At 71.8% G+C, this 13228-nt stretch overlaps 1 protein-coding gene across 1 annotated transcript in view; it reads right to left on the bottom strand.

The window, feature by feature from the left end:
• The window catches only part of MUC17 (mucin 17, cell surface associated), a gene marked incomplete at its 5' end in the record, with an annotated part of 29899 nt that extends 19208 nt beyond the window's left edge, over positions 1-10691 (bottom strand). The window contains one exon of the mRNA XM_062180118.1: positions 10638-10691. Coding sequence (XP_062036102.1) covers positions 10638-10691 — 54 coding nt within the window. The remainder of the gene's footprint in view (positions 1-10637) is intronic.
• Between the last annotated feature and the right edge of the window lie 2537 nt (positions 10692-13228).

The following is a 13228-nucleotide window of genomic DNA, read 5'->3' on the forward strand; positions in this document are numbered from 1 at the left end:
GTGGGCCGTGGTCGTCGGGGCGGTGCTGGGGGCCAGAGTGGTGGGGGCAGTGGTGCCTGGCGTGGGCGTGGTGGTGCCAGGGGTGCTGGGCTGCCCGGTGGAGGTCGACACGGCCGTGTCAGCAGTCGACGTGGCCCCGGAGGTGGTGCTGGGTGGCAGGGTGGTCGAGGGAGTGGTTTCCGGGGTGGGCGTGGTGGGGAGAGGGGTGGCGGTGGCGCTGGTGTGCGGCACAGTGGGAGTGGACGCTGTCGTTTGAGCGGTAGAGTGGGTCACCGAGGTGGTGCTGCTGGGGGCCAGAGTGGTCGAGGCAGTGGTGCGTGCCGTGGGTGTAGGGGTGGCCGTGGTGGTGCCTGTGGGAGTCGCAGTGGTTCCTGGGGCTTGGCTGGTGGCGGCTTCCGCAGTGGGAGTGGACGCTGTGGGCCCAGCCGTGGAAGGGGCCGCAGAGCTGGTGCTCGGTGGCAGAGTGGTTGAGAGCGTGGTCCCGGGGGTGGACACGGTGGTGGCGGGAGCGGAGACCTCCGTGGTGGGAGAGGACGCTGCGGTGGGAGCCGTGGAGTGGGCCGTGGTCGTCGGGGCGGTGCTGGGGGCCAGAGTGGTGGGGGCAGTGGTGCCTGGCGTGGGCGTGGTGGTGCCAGGGGTGCTGGGCTGCCCGGTGGAGGTCGACACGGCCGTGTCAGCGGTCGACGTGGCCCCGGAGGTGGTGCTGGGTGGCAGGGTGGTCGAGGAGTGGTTTCCGGGGTGGGCGTGGTGGGGAGAGGGGTGGCGGGTGGCGCTGGTGTGCGGCACAGTGGGAGTGGACGCTGTCGTTTGAGCGGTAGAGTGGGTCACCGAGGTGGTGCTGCTGGGGGCCAGAGTGGTCGAGGCAGTGGTGCGTGCCGTGGGTGTAGGGGTGGCCGTGGTGGTGCCTGCGGGAGTCGCAGTGGTTCCTGGGGCTTGGCTGGTGGCGGCTTCCGCAGCGGGAGTGGACGCTGTGGGCCCAGCCGTGGAAGGGGCCGCAGAGCTGGTGCTCGGTGGCAGAGTGGTTGAGAGCGTGGTCCCGGGGGTGGACACGGTGGTGGCGGGAGCGGAGACCTCCGTGGTGGGAGAGGACGCTGCGGTGGGAGCCGTGGAGTGGGCCGTGGTCGTCGGGGCGGTGCTGGGGGCCAGAGTGGTGGGGGCAGTGGTGCCTGGCGTGGGCGTGGTGGTGCCAGGGGTGCTGGGCTGCCCGGTGGAGGTCGACACGGCCGTGTCAGCGGTCGACGTGGCCCCGGAGGTGGTGCTGGGTGGCAGGGTGGTCGAGGGAGTGGTTTCCGGGGTGGGCGTGGTGGGGAGAGGGGGTGGCGGGTGGCGCTGGTGTGCGGCACAGTGGGAGTGGACGCTGTCGTTTGAGCGGTAGAGTGGGTCACCGAGGTGGTGCTGCTGGGGGCCAGAGTGGTCGAGGCAGTGGGTGCGTGCCGTGGGTGTAGGGGTGGCCGTGGTGGTGCCTGCGGGAGTCGCAGTGGTTCCTGGGGCTTGGCTGGTGGCGGCTTCCGCAGTGGGAGTGGACGCTGTGGGCCCAAGCCGTGGAAGGGGCCGCAGAGCTGGTGCTCGGTGGCAGAGTGGTTGAGAGCGTGGTCCCGGGGGTGGACACGGTGGTGGCGGGAGCGGAGACCTCCGTGGTGGGAGAGGACGCTGCGGTGGGAGCCGTGGAGTGGGCCGTGGTCGTCGGGGCGGTGCTGGGGGCCAGAGTGGTGGGGGCAGTGGTGCCTGGCGTGGGCGTGGTGGTGCCAGGGGTGCTGGGCTGCCCGGTGGAGGTCGACACGGCCGTGTCAGCGGTCGACGTGGCCCCGGAGGTGGTGCTGGGTGGCAGGGTGGTCGAGGGAGTGGTTTCCGGGGTGGGCGTGGTGGGGAGAGGGGTGGCGGTGGCGCTGGTGTGCGGCACAGTGGGAGTGGACGCTGTCGTTTGAGCGGTAGAGTGGGTCACCGAGGTGGTGCTGCTGGGGGCCAGAGTGGTCGAGGCAGTGGTGCGTGCCGTGGGTGTAGGGGTGGCCGTGGTGGTGCCTGCGGGAGTCGCAGTGGTTCCTGGGGCTTGGCTGGTGGCGGCTTCCGCAGCGGGAGTGGACGCTGTGGCCCAGCCGTGGAAGGGGCCGCAGAGCTGGTGCTCGGTGGCAGAGTGGTTGAGAGCGTGGTCCCGGGGGTGGACACGGTGGTGGCGGGAGCGGAGACCTCCGTGGTGGGAGAGGACGCTGCGGTGGGAGCCGTGGAGTGGGCCGTGGTCGTCGGGGCGGTGCTGGGGGCCAGAGTGGTGGGGGCAGTGGTGCCTGGCGTGGGCGTGGTGGTGCCAGGGGTGCTGGGCTGCCCGGTGGAGGTCGACACGGCCGTGTCAGCGGTCGACGTGGCCCCGGAGGTGGTGCTGGGTGGCAGGGTGGTCGAGGGAGTGGTTTCCGGGGTGGGCGTGGTGGGGAGAGGGGTGGCGGTGGCGCTGGTGTGCGGCACAGTGGGAGTGGACGCTGTCGTTTGAGCGGTAGAGTGGGTCACCGAGGTGGTGCTGCTGGGGGCCAGAGTGGTCGAGGCAGTGGTGCGTGCCGTGGGTGTAGGGGTGGCCGTGGTGGTGCCTGCGGGAGTCGCAGTGGTTCCTGGGGCTTGGCTGGTGGCGGCTTCCGCAGCGGGAGTGGACGCTGTGGGCCCAGCCGTGGAAGGGGCCGCAGAGCTGGTGCTCGGTGGCAGAGTGGTTGAGAGCGTGGTCCCGGGGGTGGACACGGTGGTGGCGGGAGCGGAGACCTCCGTGGTGGGAGAGGACGCTGCGGTGGGAGCCGTGGAGTGGGCCGTGGTCGTCGGGGCGGTGCTGGGGGCCAGAGTGGTGGGGGCAGTGGTGCCTGGCGTGGGCGTGGTGGTGCCAGGGGTGCTGGGCTGCCCGGTGGAGGTCGACACGGCCGTGTCAGCGGTCGACGTGGCCCCGGAGGTGGTGCTGGGTGGCAGGGTGGTCGAGGGAGTGGTTTCCGGGGTGGGCGTGGTGGGGAGAGGGGTGGCGGGTGGCGCTGGTGTGCGGCACAGTGGGAGTGGACGCTGTCGTTTGAGCGGTAGAGTGGGTCACCGAGGTGGTGCTGCTGGGGGCCAGAGTGGTCGAGGCAGTGGTGCGTGCCGTGGGTGTAGGGGTGGCCGTGGTGGTGCCTGCGGGAGTCGCAGTGGTTCCTGGGGCTTGGCTGGTGGCGGCTTCCGCAGTGGGAGTGGACGCTGTGGGCCCAGCCGTGGAAGGGGCCGCAGAGCTGGTGCTCGGTGGCAGAGTGGTTGAGAGCGTGGTCCCGGGGGTGGACACGGTGGTGGCGGGAGCGGAGACCTCCGTGGTGGGAGAGGACGCTGCGGTGGGAGCCGTGGAGTGGGCCGTGGTCGTCGGGGCGGTGCTGGGGGCCAGAGTGGTGGGGGCAGTGGTGCCTGGCGTGGGCGTGGTGGTGCCAGGGGTGCTGGGCTGCCCGGTGGAGGTCGACACGGCCGTGTCAGCGGTCGACGTGGCCCCGGAGGTGGTGCTGGGTGGCAGGGTGGTCGAGGGAGTGGTTTCCGGGGTGGGCGTGGTGGGGAGAGGGGTGGTGGTGGCGCTGGTGTGCGGCACAGAGGGAGTGGACGCTGTCGTTTGAGCGGTAGAGTGGGTCACCGAGGTGGTGCTGCTGGGGGCCAGAGTGGTCGAGGCAGTGGTGCGTGCCGTGGGTGTAGGGGTGGCCGTGGTGGTGCCTGCGGGAGTCGCAGTGGTTCCTGGGGCTTGGCTGGTGGCGGCTTCCGCAGTGGGAGTGGACGCTGTGGGCCCAGCCGTGGAAGGGGCCGCAGAGCTGGTGCTCGGTGGCAGAGTGGTTGAGAGCGTGGTCCCGGGGGTGGACACGGTGGTGGCGGGAGCGGAGACCTCCGTGGTGGGAGAGGACGCTGCGGTGGGAGCCGTGGAGTGGGCCGTGGTCGTCGGGGCGGTGCTGGGGGCCAGAGTGGTGGGGCAGTGGTGCCTGGCGTGGGCGTGGTGGTGCCAGGGGTGCTGGGCTGCCCGGTGGAGGTCGACACGGCCGTGTCAGCGGTCGACGTGGCCCCGGAGGTGGTGCTGGGTGGCAGGGTGGTCGAGGGAGTGGTTTCCGGGGTGGGCGTGGTGGGGAGAGGGGTGGCGGTGGCGCTGGTGTGCGGCACAGTGGGAGTGGACGCTGTCGTTTGAGCGGTAGAGTGGGTCACCGAGGTGGTGCTGCTGGGGGCCAGAGTGGTCGAGGCAGTGGTGCGTGCCGTGGGTGTAGGGGTGGCCGTGGTGGTGCCTGCGGGAGTCGCAGTGGTTCCTGGGGCTTGGCTGGTGGCGGCTTCCGCAGCGGGAGTGGACGCTGTGGGCCCAGCCGTGGAAGGGGCCGCAGAGCTGGTGCTCGGTGGCAGAGTGGTTGAGAGCGTGGTCCCGGGGGTGGACACGGTGGTGGCGGGAGCGGAGACCTCCGTGGTGGGAGAGGACGCTGCGGTGGGAGCCGTGGAGTGGGCCGTGGTCGTCGGGGCGGTGCTGGGGGCCAGAGTGGTGGGGGCAGTGGTGCCTGGCGTGGGCGTGGTGGTGCCAGGGGTGCTGGGCTGCCCGGTGGAGGTCGACACGGCCGTGTCAGCGGTCGACGTGGCCCCGGAGGTGGTGCTGGGTGGCAGGGTGGTCGAGGGAGTGGTTTCCGGGGTGGGCGTGGTGGGGAGAGGGGTGGTGGTGGCGCTGGTGTGCGGCACAGTGGGAGTGGACGCTGTCGTTTGAGCGGTAGAGTGGGTCACCGAGGTGGTGCTGCTGGGGGCCAGAGTGGTCGAGGCAGTGGTGCGTGCCGTGGGTGTAGGGGTGGCCGTGGTGGTGCCTGCGGGAGTCGCAGTGGTTCCTGGGGCTTGGCTGGTGGCGGCTTCCGCAGCGGGAGTGGACGCTGTGGGCCCAGCCGTGGAAGGGGCCGCAGAGCTGGTGCTCGGTGGCAGAGTGGTTGAGAGCGTGGTCCCGGGGGTGGACACGGTGGTGGCGGGAGCGGAGACCTCCGTGGTGGGAGAGGACGCTGCGGTGGGAGCCGTGGAGTGGGCCGTGGTCGTCGGGGCGGTGCTGGGGGCCAGAGTGGTGGGGGCAGTGGTGCCTGGCGTGGGCGTGGTGGTGCCAGGGGTGCTGGGCTGCCCAGTGGAGGTCGACACGGCCGTGTCAGCGGTCGACGTGGCCCCGGAGGTGGTGCTGGGTGGCAGGGTGGTCGAGGGAGTGGTTTCCGGGGTGGGCGTGGTGGGGAGAGGGGTGGCGGTGGCGCTGGTGTGCGGCACAGTGGGAGTGGACGCTGTCGTTTGAGCGGTAGAGTGGGTCACCGAGGTGGTGCTGCTGGGGGCCAGAGTGGTCGAGGCAGTGGTGCGTGCTGTGGGTGTAGGGGTGGCCGTGGTGGTGCCTGCGGGAGTCGCAGTGGTTCCTGGGGCTTGGCTGGTGGCGGCTTCCGCAGTGGGAGTGGACGCTGTGGGCCCAGCCGTGGAAGGGGCCGCAGAGCTGGTGCTCGGTGGCAGAGTGGTTGAGAGCGTGGTCCCGGGGGTGGACACAGTGGTGGCGGGAGCGGAGACCTCCGTGGTGGGAGAGGACGCTGCGGTGGGAGCCGTGGAGTGGGCCGTGGTCGTCGGGGCGGTGCTGGGGGCCAGAGTGGTGGGGGCAGTGGTGCCTGGCGTGGGCGTGGTGGTGCCAGGGGTGCTGGGCTGCCCGGTGGAGGTCGACACGGCCGTGTCAGCGGTCGACGTGGCCCCGGAGGTGGTGCTGGGTGGCAGGGTGGTCGAGGGAGTGGTTTCCGGGGTGGGCGTGGTGGGGAGAGGGGTGGTGGTGGCGCTGGTGTGCGGCACAGAGGGAGTGGACGCTGTCGTTTGAGCGGTAGAGTGGGTCACCGAGGTGGTGCTGCTGGGGGCCAGAGTGGTCGAGGCAGTGGTGCGTGCCGTGGGTGTAGGGGTGGCCGTGGTGGTGCCTGCGGAGTCGCATGTGGTTCCTGGGGCTTGGCTGGTGGCGGCTTCCGCAGTGGGAGTGGACGCTGTGGGCCCAGCCGTGGAAGGGGCCGCAGAGCTGGTGCTCGGTGGCAGAGTGGTTGAGAGCGTGGTCCCGGGGGTGGACACGGTGGTGGCGGGAGCGGAGACCTCCGTGGTGGGAGAGGACGCTGCGGTGGGAGCCGTGGAGTGGGCCGTGGTCGTCGGGGCGGTGCTGGGGGCCAGAGTGGTGGGGGCAGTGGTGCCTGGCGTGGGCGTGGTGGTGCCAGGGGTGCTGGGCTGCCCGGTGGAGGTCGACACGGCCGTGTCAGCGGTCGACGTGGCCCCGGAGGTGGTGCTGGGTGGCAGGGTGGTCGAGGGAGTGGTTTCCGGGGTGGGCGTGGTGGGGAGAGGGGTGGAGGTGGCGCTGGTGTGCGGCACAGTGGGAGTGGACGCTGTCGTTTGAGCGGTAGAGTGGGTCACCGAGGTGGTGCTGCTGGGGGCCAGAGTGGTCGAGGCAGTGGTGCGTGCCGTGGGTGTAGGGGTGGCCGTGGTGGTGCCTGCGGGAGTCGCAGTGGTTCCTGGGGCTTGGCTGGTGGCGGCTTCCGCAGTGGGAGTGGACGCTGTGGGCCCAGCCGTGGAAGGGGCCGCAGAGCTGGTGCTCGGTGGCAGAGTGGTTGAGAGCGTGGTCCCGGGGGTGGACACGGTGGTGGCGGGAGCGGAGACCTCCGTGGTGGGAGAGGACGCTGCGGTGGGAGCCGTGGAGTGGGCCGTGGTCGTCGGGGCGGTGCTGGGGGCCAGAGTGGTGGGGGCAGTGGTGCCTGGCGTGGGCGTGGTGGTGCCAGGGGTGCTGGGCTGCCGGTGGAGGTCGACACGGCCGTGTCAGCGGTCGACGTGGCCCCGGAGGTGGTGCTGGGTGGCAGGGTGGTCGAGGGAGTGGTTTCCGGGGTGGGCGTGGTGGGGGAGAGGGGTGGTGGTGGCGCTGGTGTGCGGCACAGTGGGAGTGGACGCTGTCGTTTGAGCGATAGAGTGGGTCACCGAGGTGGTGCTGCTGGGGGCCAGAGTGGTCGAGGCAGTGGTGCGTGCCGTGGGTGTAGGGGTGGCCGTGGTGGTGCCTGCGGGAGTCGCAGTGGTTCCTGGGGCTTGGCTGGTGGCGGCTTCCGCAGTGGGAGTGGACGCTGTGGGCCCAGCCGTGGAAGGGGCCGCAGAGCTGGTGCTCGGTGGCAGAGTGGTTGAGAGCGTGGTCCCGGGGGTGGACACGGTGGTGGCGGGAGCGGAGACCTCCGTGGTGGGAGAGGACGCTGCGGTGGGAGCCGTGGAGTGGGCCGTGGTCGTCGGGGCGGTGCTGGGGGCCAGAGTGGTGGGGGCAGTGGTGCCTGGCGTGGGCGTGGTGGTGCCAGGGGTGCTGGGCTGCCCGGTGGAGGTCGACACGGCCGTGTCAGCGGTCGACGTGGCCCCGGAGGTGGTGCTGGGTGGCAGGGTGGTCGAGGGAGTGGTTTCCGGGGTGGGCGTGGTGGGGAGAGGGGTGGCGGTGGCGCTGGTGTGCGGCACAGTGGGAGTGGACGCTGTCGTTTGAGCGATAGAGTGGGTCACCGAGGTGGTGCTGCTGGGGGCCAGAGTGGTCGAGGCAGTGGTGCGTGCCGTGGGTGTAGGGGTGGCCGTGGTGGTGCCTGCGGGAGTCGCAGTGGTTCCTGGGGCTTGGCTGGTGGCGGCTTCCGCAGTGGGAGTGGACGCTGTGGGCCCAGCCGTGGAAGGGGCCGCAGAGCTGGTGCTCGGTGGCAGAGTGGTTGAGAGCGTGGTCCCGGGGGTGGACACGGTGGTGGCGGGAGCGGAGACCTCCGTGGTGGGAGAGGACGCTGCGGTGGGAGCCGTGGAGTGGGCCGTGGTCGTCGGGGCGGTGCTGGGGGCCAGAGTGGTGGGGGCAGTGGTGCCTGGCGTGGGCGTGGTGGTGCCAGGGGTGCTGGGCTGCCCGGTGGAGGTCGACACGGCCGTGTCAGCGGTCGACGTGGCCCCGGAGGTGGTGCTGGGTGGCAGGGTGGTCGAGGGAGTGGTTTCCGGGGTGGGCGTGGTGGGGAGAGGGGTGGCGGTGGCGCTGGTGTGCGGCACAGTGGGAGTGGACGCTGTCGTTTGAGCGGTAGAGTGGGGTCACCGAGGTGGTGCTGCTGGGGGCCAGAGTGGTCGAGGCAGTGGTGCGTGCCGTGGGTGTAGGGGTGGCCGTGGTGGTGCCTGCGGGAGTCGCAGTGGTTCCTGGGGCTTGGCTGGTGGCGGCTTCCGCAGTGGGAGTGGACGCTGTGGGCCCAGCCGTGGAAGGGGCCGCAGAGCTGGTGCTCGGTGGCAGAGTGGTTGAGAGCGTGGTCCCGGGGGTGGACACGGTGGTGGCGGGAGCGGAGACCTCCGTGGTGGGAGAGGACGCTGCGGTGGGAGCCGTGGAGTGGGCCGTGGTCGTCGGGGCGGTGCTGGGGGCCAGAGTGGTGGGGGCAGTGGTGCCTGGCGTGGGCGTGGTGGTGCCAGGGGTGCTGGGCTGCCCGGTGGAGGTCGACACGGCCGTGTCAGCGGTCGACGTGGCCCCGGAGGTGGTGCTGGGTGGCAGGGTGGTCGAGGGAGTGGTTTCCGGGGTGGGCGTGGTGGGGAGAGGGGGTGGCGGTGGCGCTGGTGTGCGGCACAGTGGGAGTGGACGCTGTCGTTTGAGCGGTAGAGTGGGTCACCGAGGTGGTGCTGCTGGGGGCCAGAGTGGTCGAGGCAGTGGTGCGTGCCGTGGGTGTAGGGGTGGCCGTGGTGGTGCCTGCGGGAGTCGCAGTGGTTCCTGGGGCTTGGCTGGTGGCGGCTTCCGCAGCGGGAGTGGACGCTGTGGGCCCAGCCGTGGAAGGGGCCGCAGAGCTGGTGCTCGGTGGCAGAGTGGTTGAGAGCGTGGTCCCGGGGGTGGACACGGTGGTGGCGGGAGCGGAGACCTCCGTGGTGGGAGAGGACGCTGCGGTGGGAGCCGTGGAGTGGGCCGTGGTCGTCGGGGCGGTGCTGGGGGCCAGAGTGGTGGGGGCAGTGGTGCCTGGCGTGGGCGTGGTGGTGCCAGGGGTGCTGGGCTGCCCGGTGGAGGTCGACACGGCCGTGTCAGCGGTCGACGTGGCCCCGGAGGTGGTGCTGGGTGGCAGGGTGGTCGAGGGAGTGGTTTCCGGGGTGGGCGTGGTGGGGAGAGGGGTGGTGGTGGCGCTGGTGTGCGGCACAGTGGGAGTGGACGCTGTCGTTTGAGCGGTAGAGTGGGTCACCGAGGTGGTGCTGCTGGGGGCCAGAGTGGTCGAGGCAGTGGTGCGTGCCGTGGGTGTAGGGGTGGCCGTGGTGGTGCCTGCGGGAGTCGCAGTGGTTCCTGGGGCTTGGCTGGTGGCGGCTTCCGCAGTGGGAGTGGACGCTGTGGGCCCAGCCGTGGAAGGGGCCGCAGAGCTGGTGCTCGGTGGCAGAGTGGTTGAGAGCGTGGTCCCGGGGGTGGACACGGTGGTGGCGGGAGCGGAGACCTCCGTGGTGGGAGAGGACGCTGCGGTGGGAGCCGTGGAGTGGGCCGTGGTCGTCGGGGCGGTGCTGGGGGCCAGAGTGGTGGGGGCAGTGGTGCCTGGCGTGGGCGTGGTGGTGCCAGGGGTGCTGGGCTGCCCGGTGGAGGTCGACACGGCCGTGTCAGCGGTCGACGTGGCCCCGGAGGTGGTGCTGGGTGGCAGGGTGGTCGAGGGAGTGGTTTCCGGGGTGGGCGTGGTGGGGAGAGGGGTGGTGGTGGCGCTGGTGTGCGGCACAGAGGGAGTGGACGCTGTCGTTTGAGCGGTAGAGTGGGTCACCGAGGTGGTGCTGCTGGGGGCCAGAGTGGTCGAGGCAGTGGTGCGTGCCGTGGGTGTAGGGGTGGCCGTGGTGGTGCCTGCGGGAGTCGCAGTGGTTCCTGGGGCTTGGCTGGTGGCGGCTTCCGCAGTGGGAGTGGACGCTGTGGGCCCAGCCGTGGAAGGGGCCGCAGAGCTGGTGCTCGGTGGCAGAGTGGTTGAGAGCGTGGTCCCGGGGGTGGACACGGTGGTGGCGGGAGCGGAGACCTCCGTGGTGGGAGAGGACGCTGCGGTGGGAGCCGTGGAGTGGGCCGTGGTCGTCGGGGCGGTGCTGGGGGCCAGAGTGGTGGGGGCAGTGGTGCCTGGCGTGGGCGTGGTGGTGCCAGGGGTGCTGGGCTGCCCGGTGGAGGTCGACACGGCCGTGTCAGCGGTCGACGTGGCCCCGGAGGTGGTGCTGGGTGGCAGGGTGGTCGAGGGAGTGGTTTCCGGGGTGGGCGTGGTGGGGAGAGGGGTGGCGGTGGCGCTGGTGTGCGGCACAGTGGGAGTGGACGCTGTCGTTTGAGCGGTAGAGTGGGTCACCGAGGTGGTGCTGCTGGGGGCCAGAGTGGTCGAGGCAGTGGTGCGTGCCGTGGGTGTAGGGGTGGCCGTGGTGGTGCCTGCGGGAGTCGCAGTGGTTCCTGGGGCTTGGCTGGTGGCGGCTTCCGCAGTGGGAGTGGACGCTGTGGGCCCAGCCGTGGAAGGGGCCGCAGAGCTGGTGCTCGGTGGCAGAGTGGTTGAGAGCGTGGTCCCGGGGGTGGACACGGTGGTGGCGGGAGCGGAGACCTCCGTGGTGGGAGAGGACGCTGCGGTGGGAGCCGTGGAGTGGGCCGTGGTCGTCGGGGCGGTGCTGGGGGCCAGAGTGGTGGGGGCAGTGGTGCCTGGCGTGGGCGTGGTGGTGCCAGGGGTGCTGGGCTGCCCGGTGGAGGTCGACACGGCCGTGTCAGCGGTCGACGTGGCCCCGGAGGTGGTGCTGGGTGGCAGGGTGGTCGAGGGAGTGGTTTCCGGGGTGGGCGTGGTGGGGAGAGGGGTGGTGGTGGCGCTGGTGTGCGGCACAGTGGGAGTGGACGCTGTCGTTTGAGCGGTAGAGTGGGTCACCGAGGTGGTGCTGCTGGGGGCCAGAGTGGTCGAGGCAGTGGTGCGTGCCGTGGGTGTAGGGGTGGCCGTGGTGGTGCCTGCGGGAGTCGCAGTGGTTCCTGGGGCTTGGCTGGTGGCGGCTTCCGCAGCGGGAGTGGACGCTGTGGGCCCAGCCGTGGAAGGGGCCGCAGAGCTGGTGCTCGGTGGCAGAGTGGTTGAGAGCGTGGTCCCGGGGGTGGACACGGTGGTGGCGGGAGCGGAGACCTCCGTGGTGGGAGAGGACGCTGCGGTGGGAGCCGTGGAGTGGGCCGTGGTCGTCGGGGTGGTGCTGGGGGCCAGAGTGGTGGGGGCAGTGGTGCCTGGCGTGGGCGTGGTGGTGCCAGGGGTGCTGGGCTGCCCAGTGGAGGTCGACACGGCCGTGTCAGCGGTCGACGTGGCCCCGGAGGTGGTGCTGGGTGGCAGGGTGGTCGAGGGAGTGGTTTCCGGGGTGGGCGTGGTGGGGAGAGGGGTGGCGGTGGCGCTGGTGTGCGGCACAGTGGGAGTGGACGCTGTCGTTTGAGCGGTAGAGTGGGTCACCGAGGTGGTGCTGCTGGGGGCCAGAGTGGTCGAGGCAGTGGTGCGTGCTGTGGGTGTAGGGGTGGCCGTGGTGGTGCCTGCGGGAGTCGCAGTGGTTCCTGGGGCTTGGCTGGTGGCGGCTTCCGCAGTGGGAGTGGACGCTGTGGGCCCAGCCGTGGAAGGGGCCGCAGAGCTGGTGCTCGGTGGCAGAGTGGTTGAGAGCGTGGTCCCGGGGCTGGACACAGTGGTGGCGGGAGCGGAGACCTCCGTGGTGGGAGAGGACGCTGCGGTGGGAGCCGTGGAGTGGGCCGTGGTCGTCGGGGCGGTGCTGGGGGCCAGAGTGGTGGGGGCAGTGGTGCCTGGCGTGGGCGTGGTGGTGCCAGGGGTGCTGGGCTGCCCGGTGGAGGTCGACACGGCCGTGTCAGCGGTCGACGTGGCCCCGGAGGTGGTGCTGGGTGGCAGGGTGGTCGAGGGAGTGGTTTCCGGGGTGGGCGTGGTGGGGAGAGGGGTGGTGGTGGCGCTGGTGTGCGGCACAGAGGGAGTGGACGCTGTCGTTTGAGCGGTAGAGTGGGTCACCGAGGTGGTGCTGCTGGGGGCCAGAGTGGTCGAGGCAGTGGTGCGTGCCGTGGGTGTAGGGGTGGCCGTGGTGGTGCCTGCGGGAGTCGCAGTGGTTCCTGGGGCTTGGCTGGTGGCGGCTTCCGCAGTGGGAGTGGACGCTGTGGGCCCAGCCGTGGAAGGGGCCGCAGAGCTGGTGCTCGGTGGCAGAGTGGTTGAGAGCGTGGTCCCGGGGGTGGACACGGTGGTGGCGGGAGCGGAGACCTCCGTGGTGGGAGAGGACGCTGCGGTGGGAGCCGTGGAGTGGGCCGTGGTCGTCGGGGCGGTGCTGGGGGCCAGAGTGGTGGGGGCAGTGGTGCCTGGCGTGGGCGTGGTGGTGCCAGGGGTGCTGGGCTGCCCGGTGGAGGTCGACACGGCCGTGTCAGCGGTCGACGTGGCCCCGGAGGTGGTGCTGGGTGGCAGGGTGGTCGAGGGAGTGGTTTCCGGGGTGGGCGTGGTGGGGAGAGGGGTGGAGGTGGCGCTGGTGTGCGGCACAGTGGGAGTGGACGCTGTCGTTTGAGCGGTAGAGTGGGTCACCGAGGTGGTGCTGCTGGGGGCCAGAGTGGTCGAGGCAGTGGTGCGTGCCGTGGGTGTAGGGGTGGCCGTGGTGGTGCCTGCGGGAGTCGCAGTGGTTCCTGGGGCTTGGCTGGTGGCGGCTTCCGCAGTGGGAGTGGACGCTGTGGGCCCAGCCGTGGAAGGGGCCGCAGAGCTGGTGCTCGGTGGCAGAGTGGTTGAGAGCGTGGTCCCGGGGGTGGACACGGTGGTGGCGGGAGCGGAGACCTCCGTGGTGGGAGAGGACGCTGCGGTGGGAGCCGTGGAGTGGGCCGTGGTCGTCGGGGCGGTGCTGGGGGCCAGAGTGGTGGGGGCAGTGGTGCCTGGCGTGGGCGTGGTGGTGCCAGGGGTGCTGGGCTGCCCGGTGGAGGTCGACACGGCCGTGTCAGCGGTCGACGTGGCCCCGGAGGTGGTGCTGGGTGGCAGGGTGGTCGAGGGAGTGGTTTCCGGGGTGGGCGTGGTGGGGAGAGGGGTGGCGGTGGCGCTGGTGTGCGGCACAGTGGGAGTGGACGCTGTCGTTTGAGCGATAGAGTGGGTCACCGAGGTGGTGCTGCTGGGGGCCAGAGTGGTCGAGGCAGTGGTGCGTGCCGTGGGTGTAGGGGTGGCCGTGGTGGTGCCTGCGGGAGTCGCAGTGGTTCCTGGGGCTTGGCTGGTGGCGGCTTCCGCAGTGGGAGTGGACGCTGTGGGCCCAGCCGTGGAAGGGGCCGCAGAGCTGGTGCTCGGTG

Source organism: Lepus europaeus, chromosome 21 (genome assembly GCF_033115175.1).
Source record: "Lepus europaeus isolate LE1 chromosome 21, mLepTim1.pri, whole genome shotgun sequence".
Taxonomy (NCBI): domain Eukaryota; kingdom Metazoa; phylum Chordata; class Mammalia; order Lagomorpha; family Leporidae; genus Lepus; species Lepus europaeus.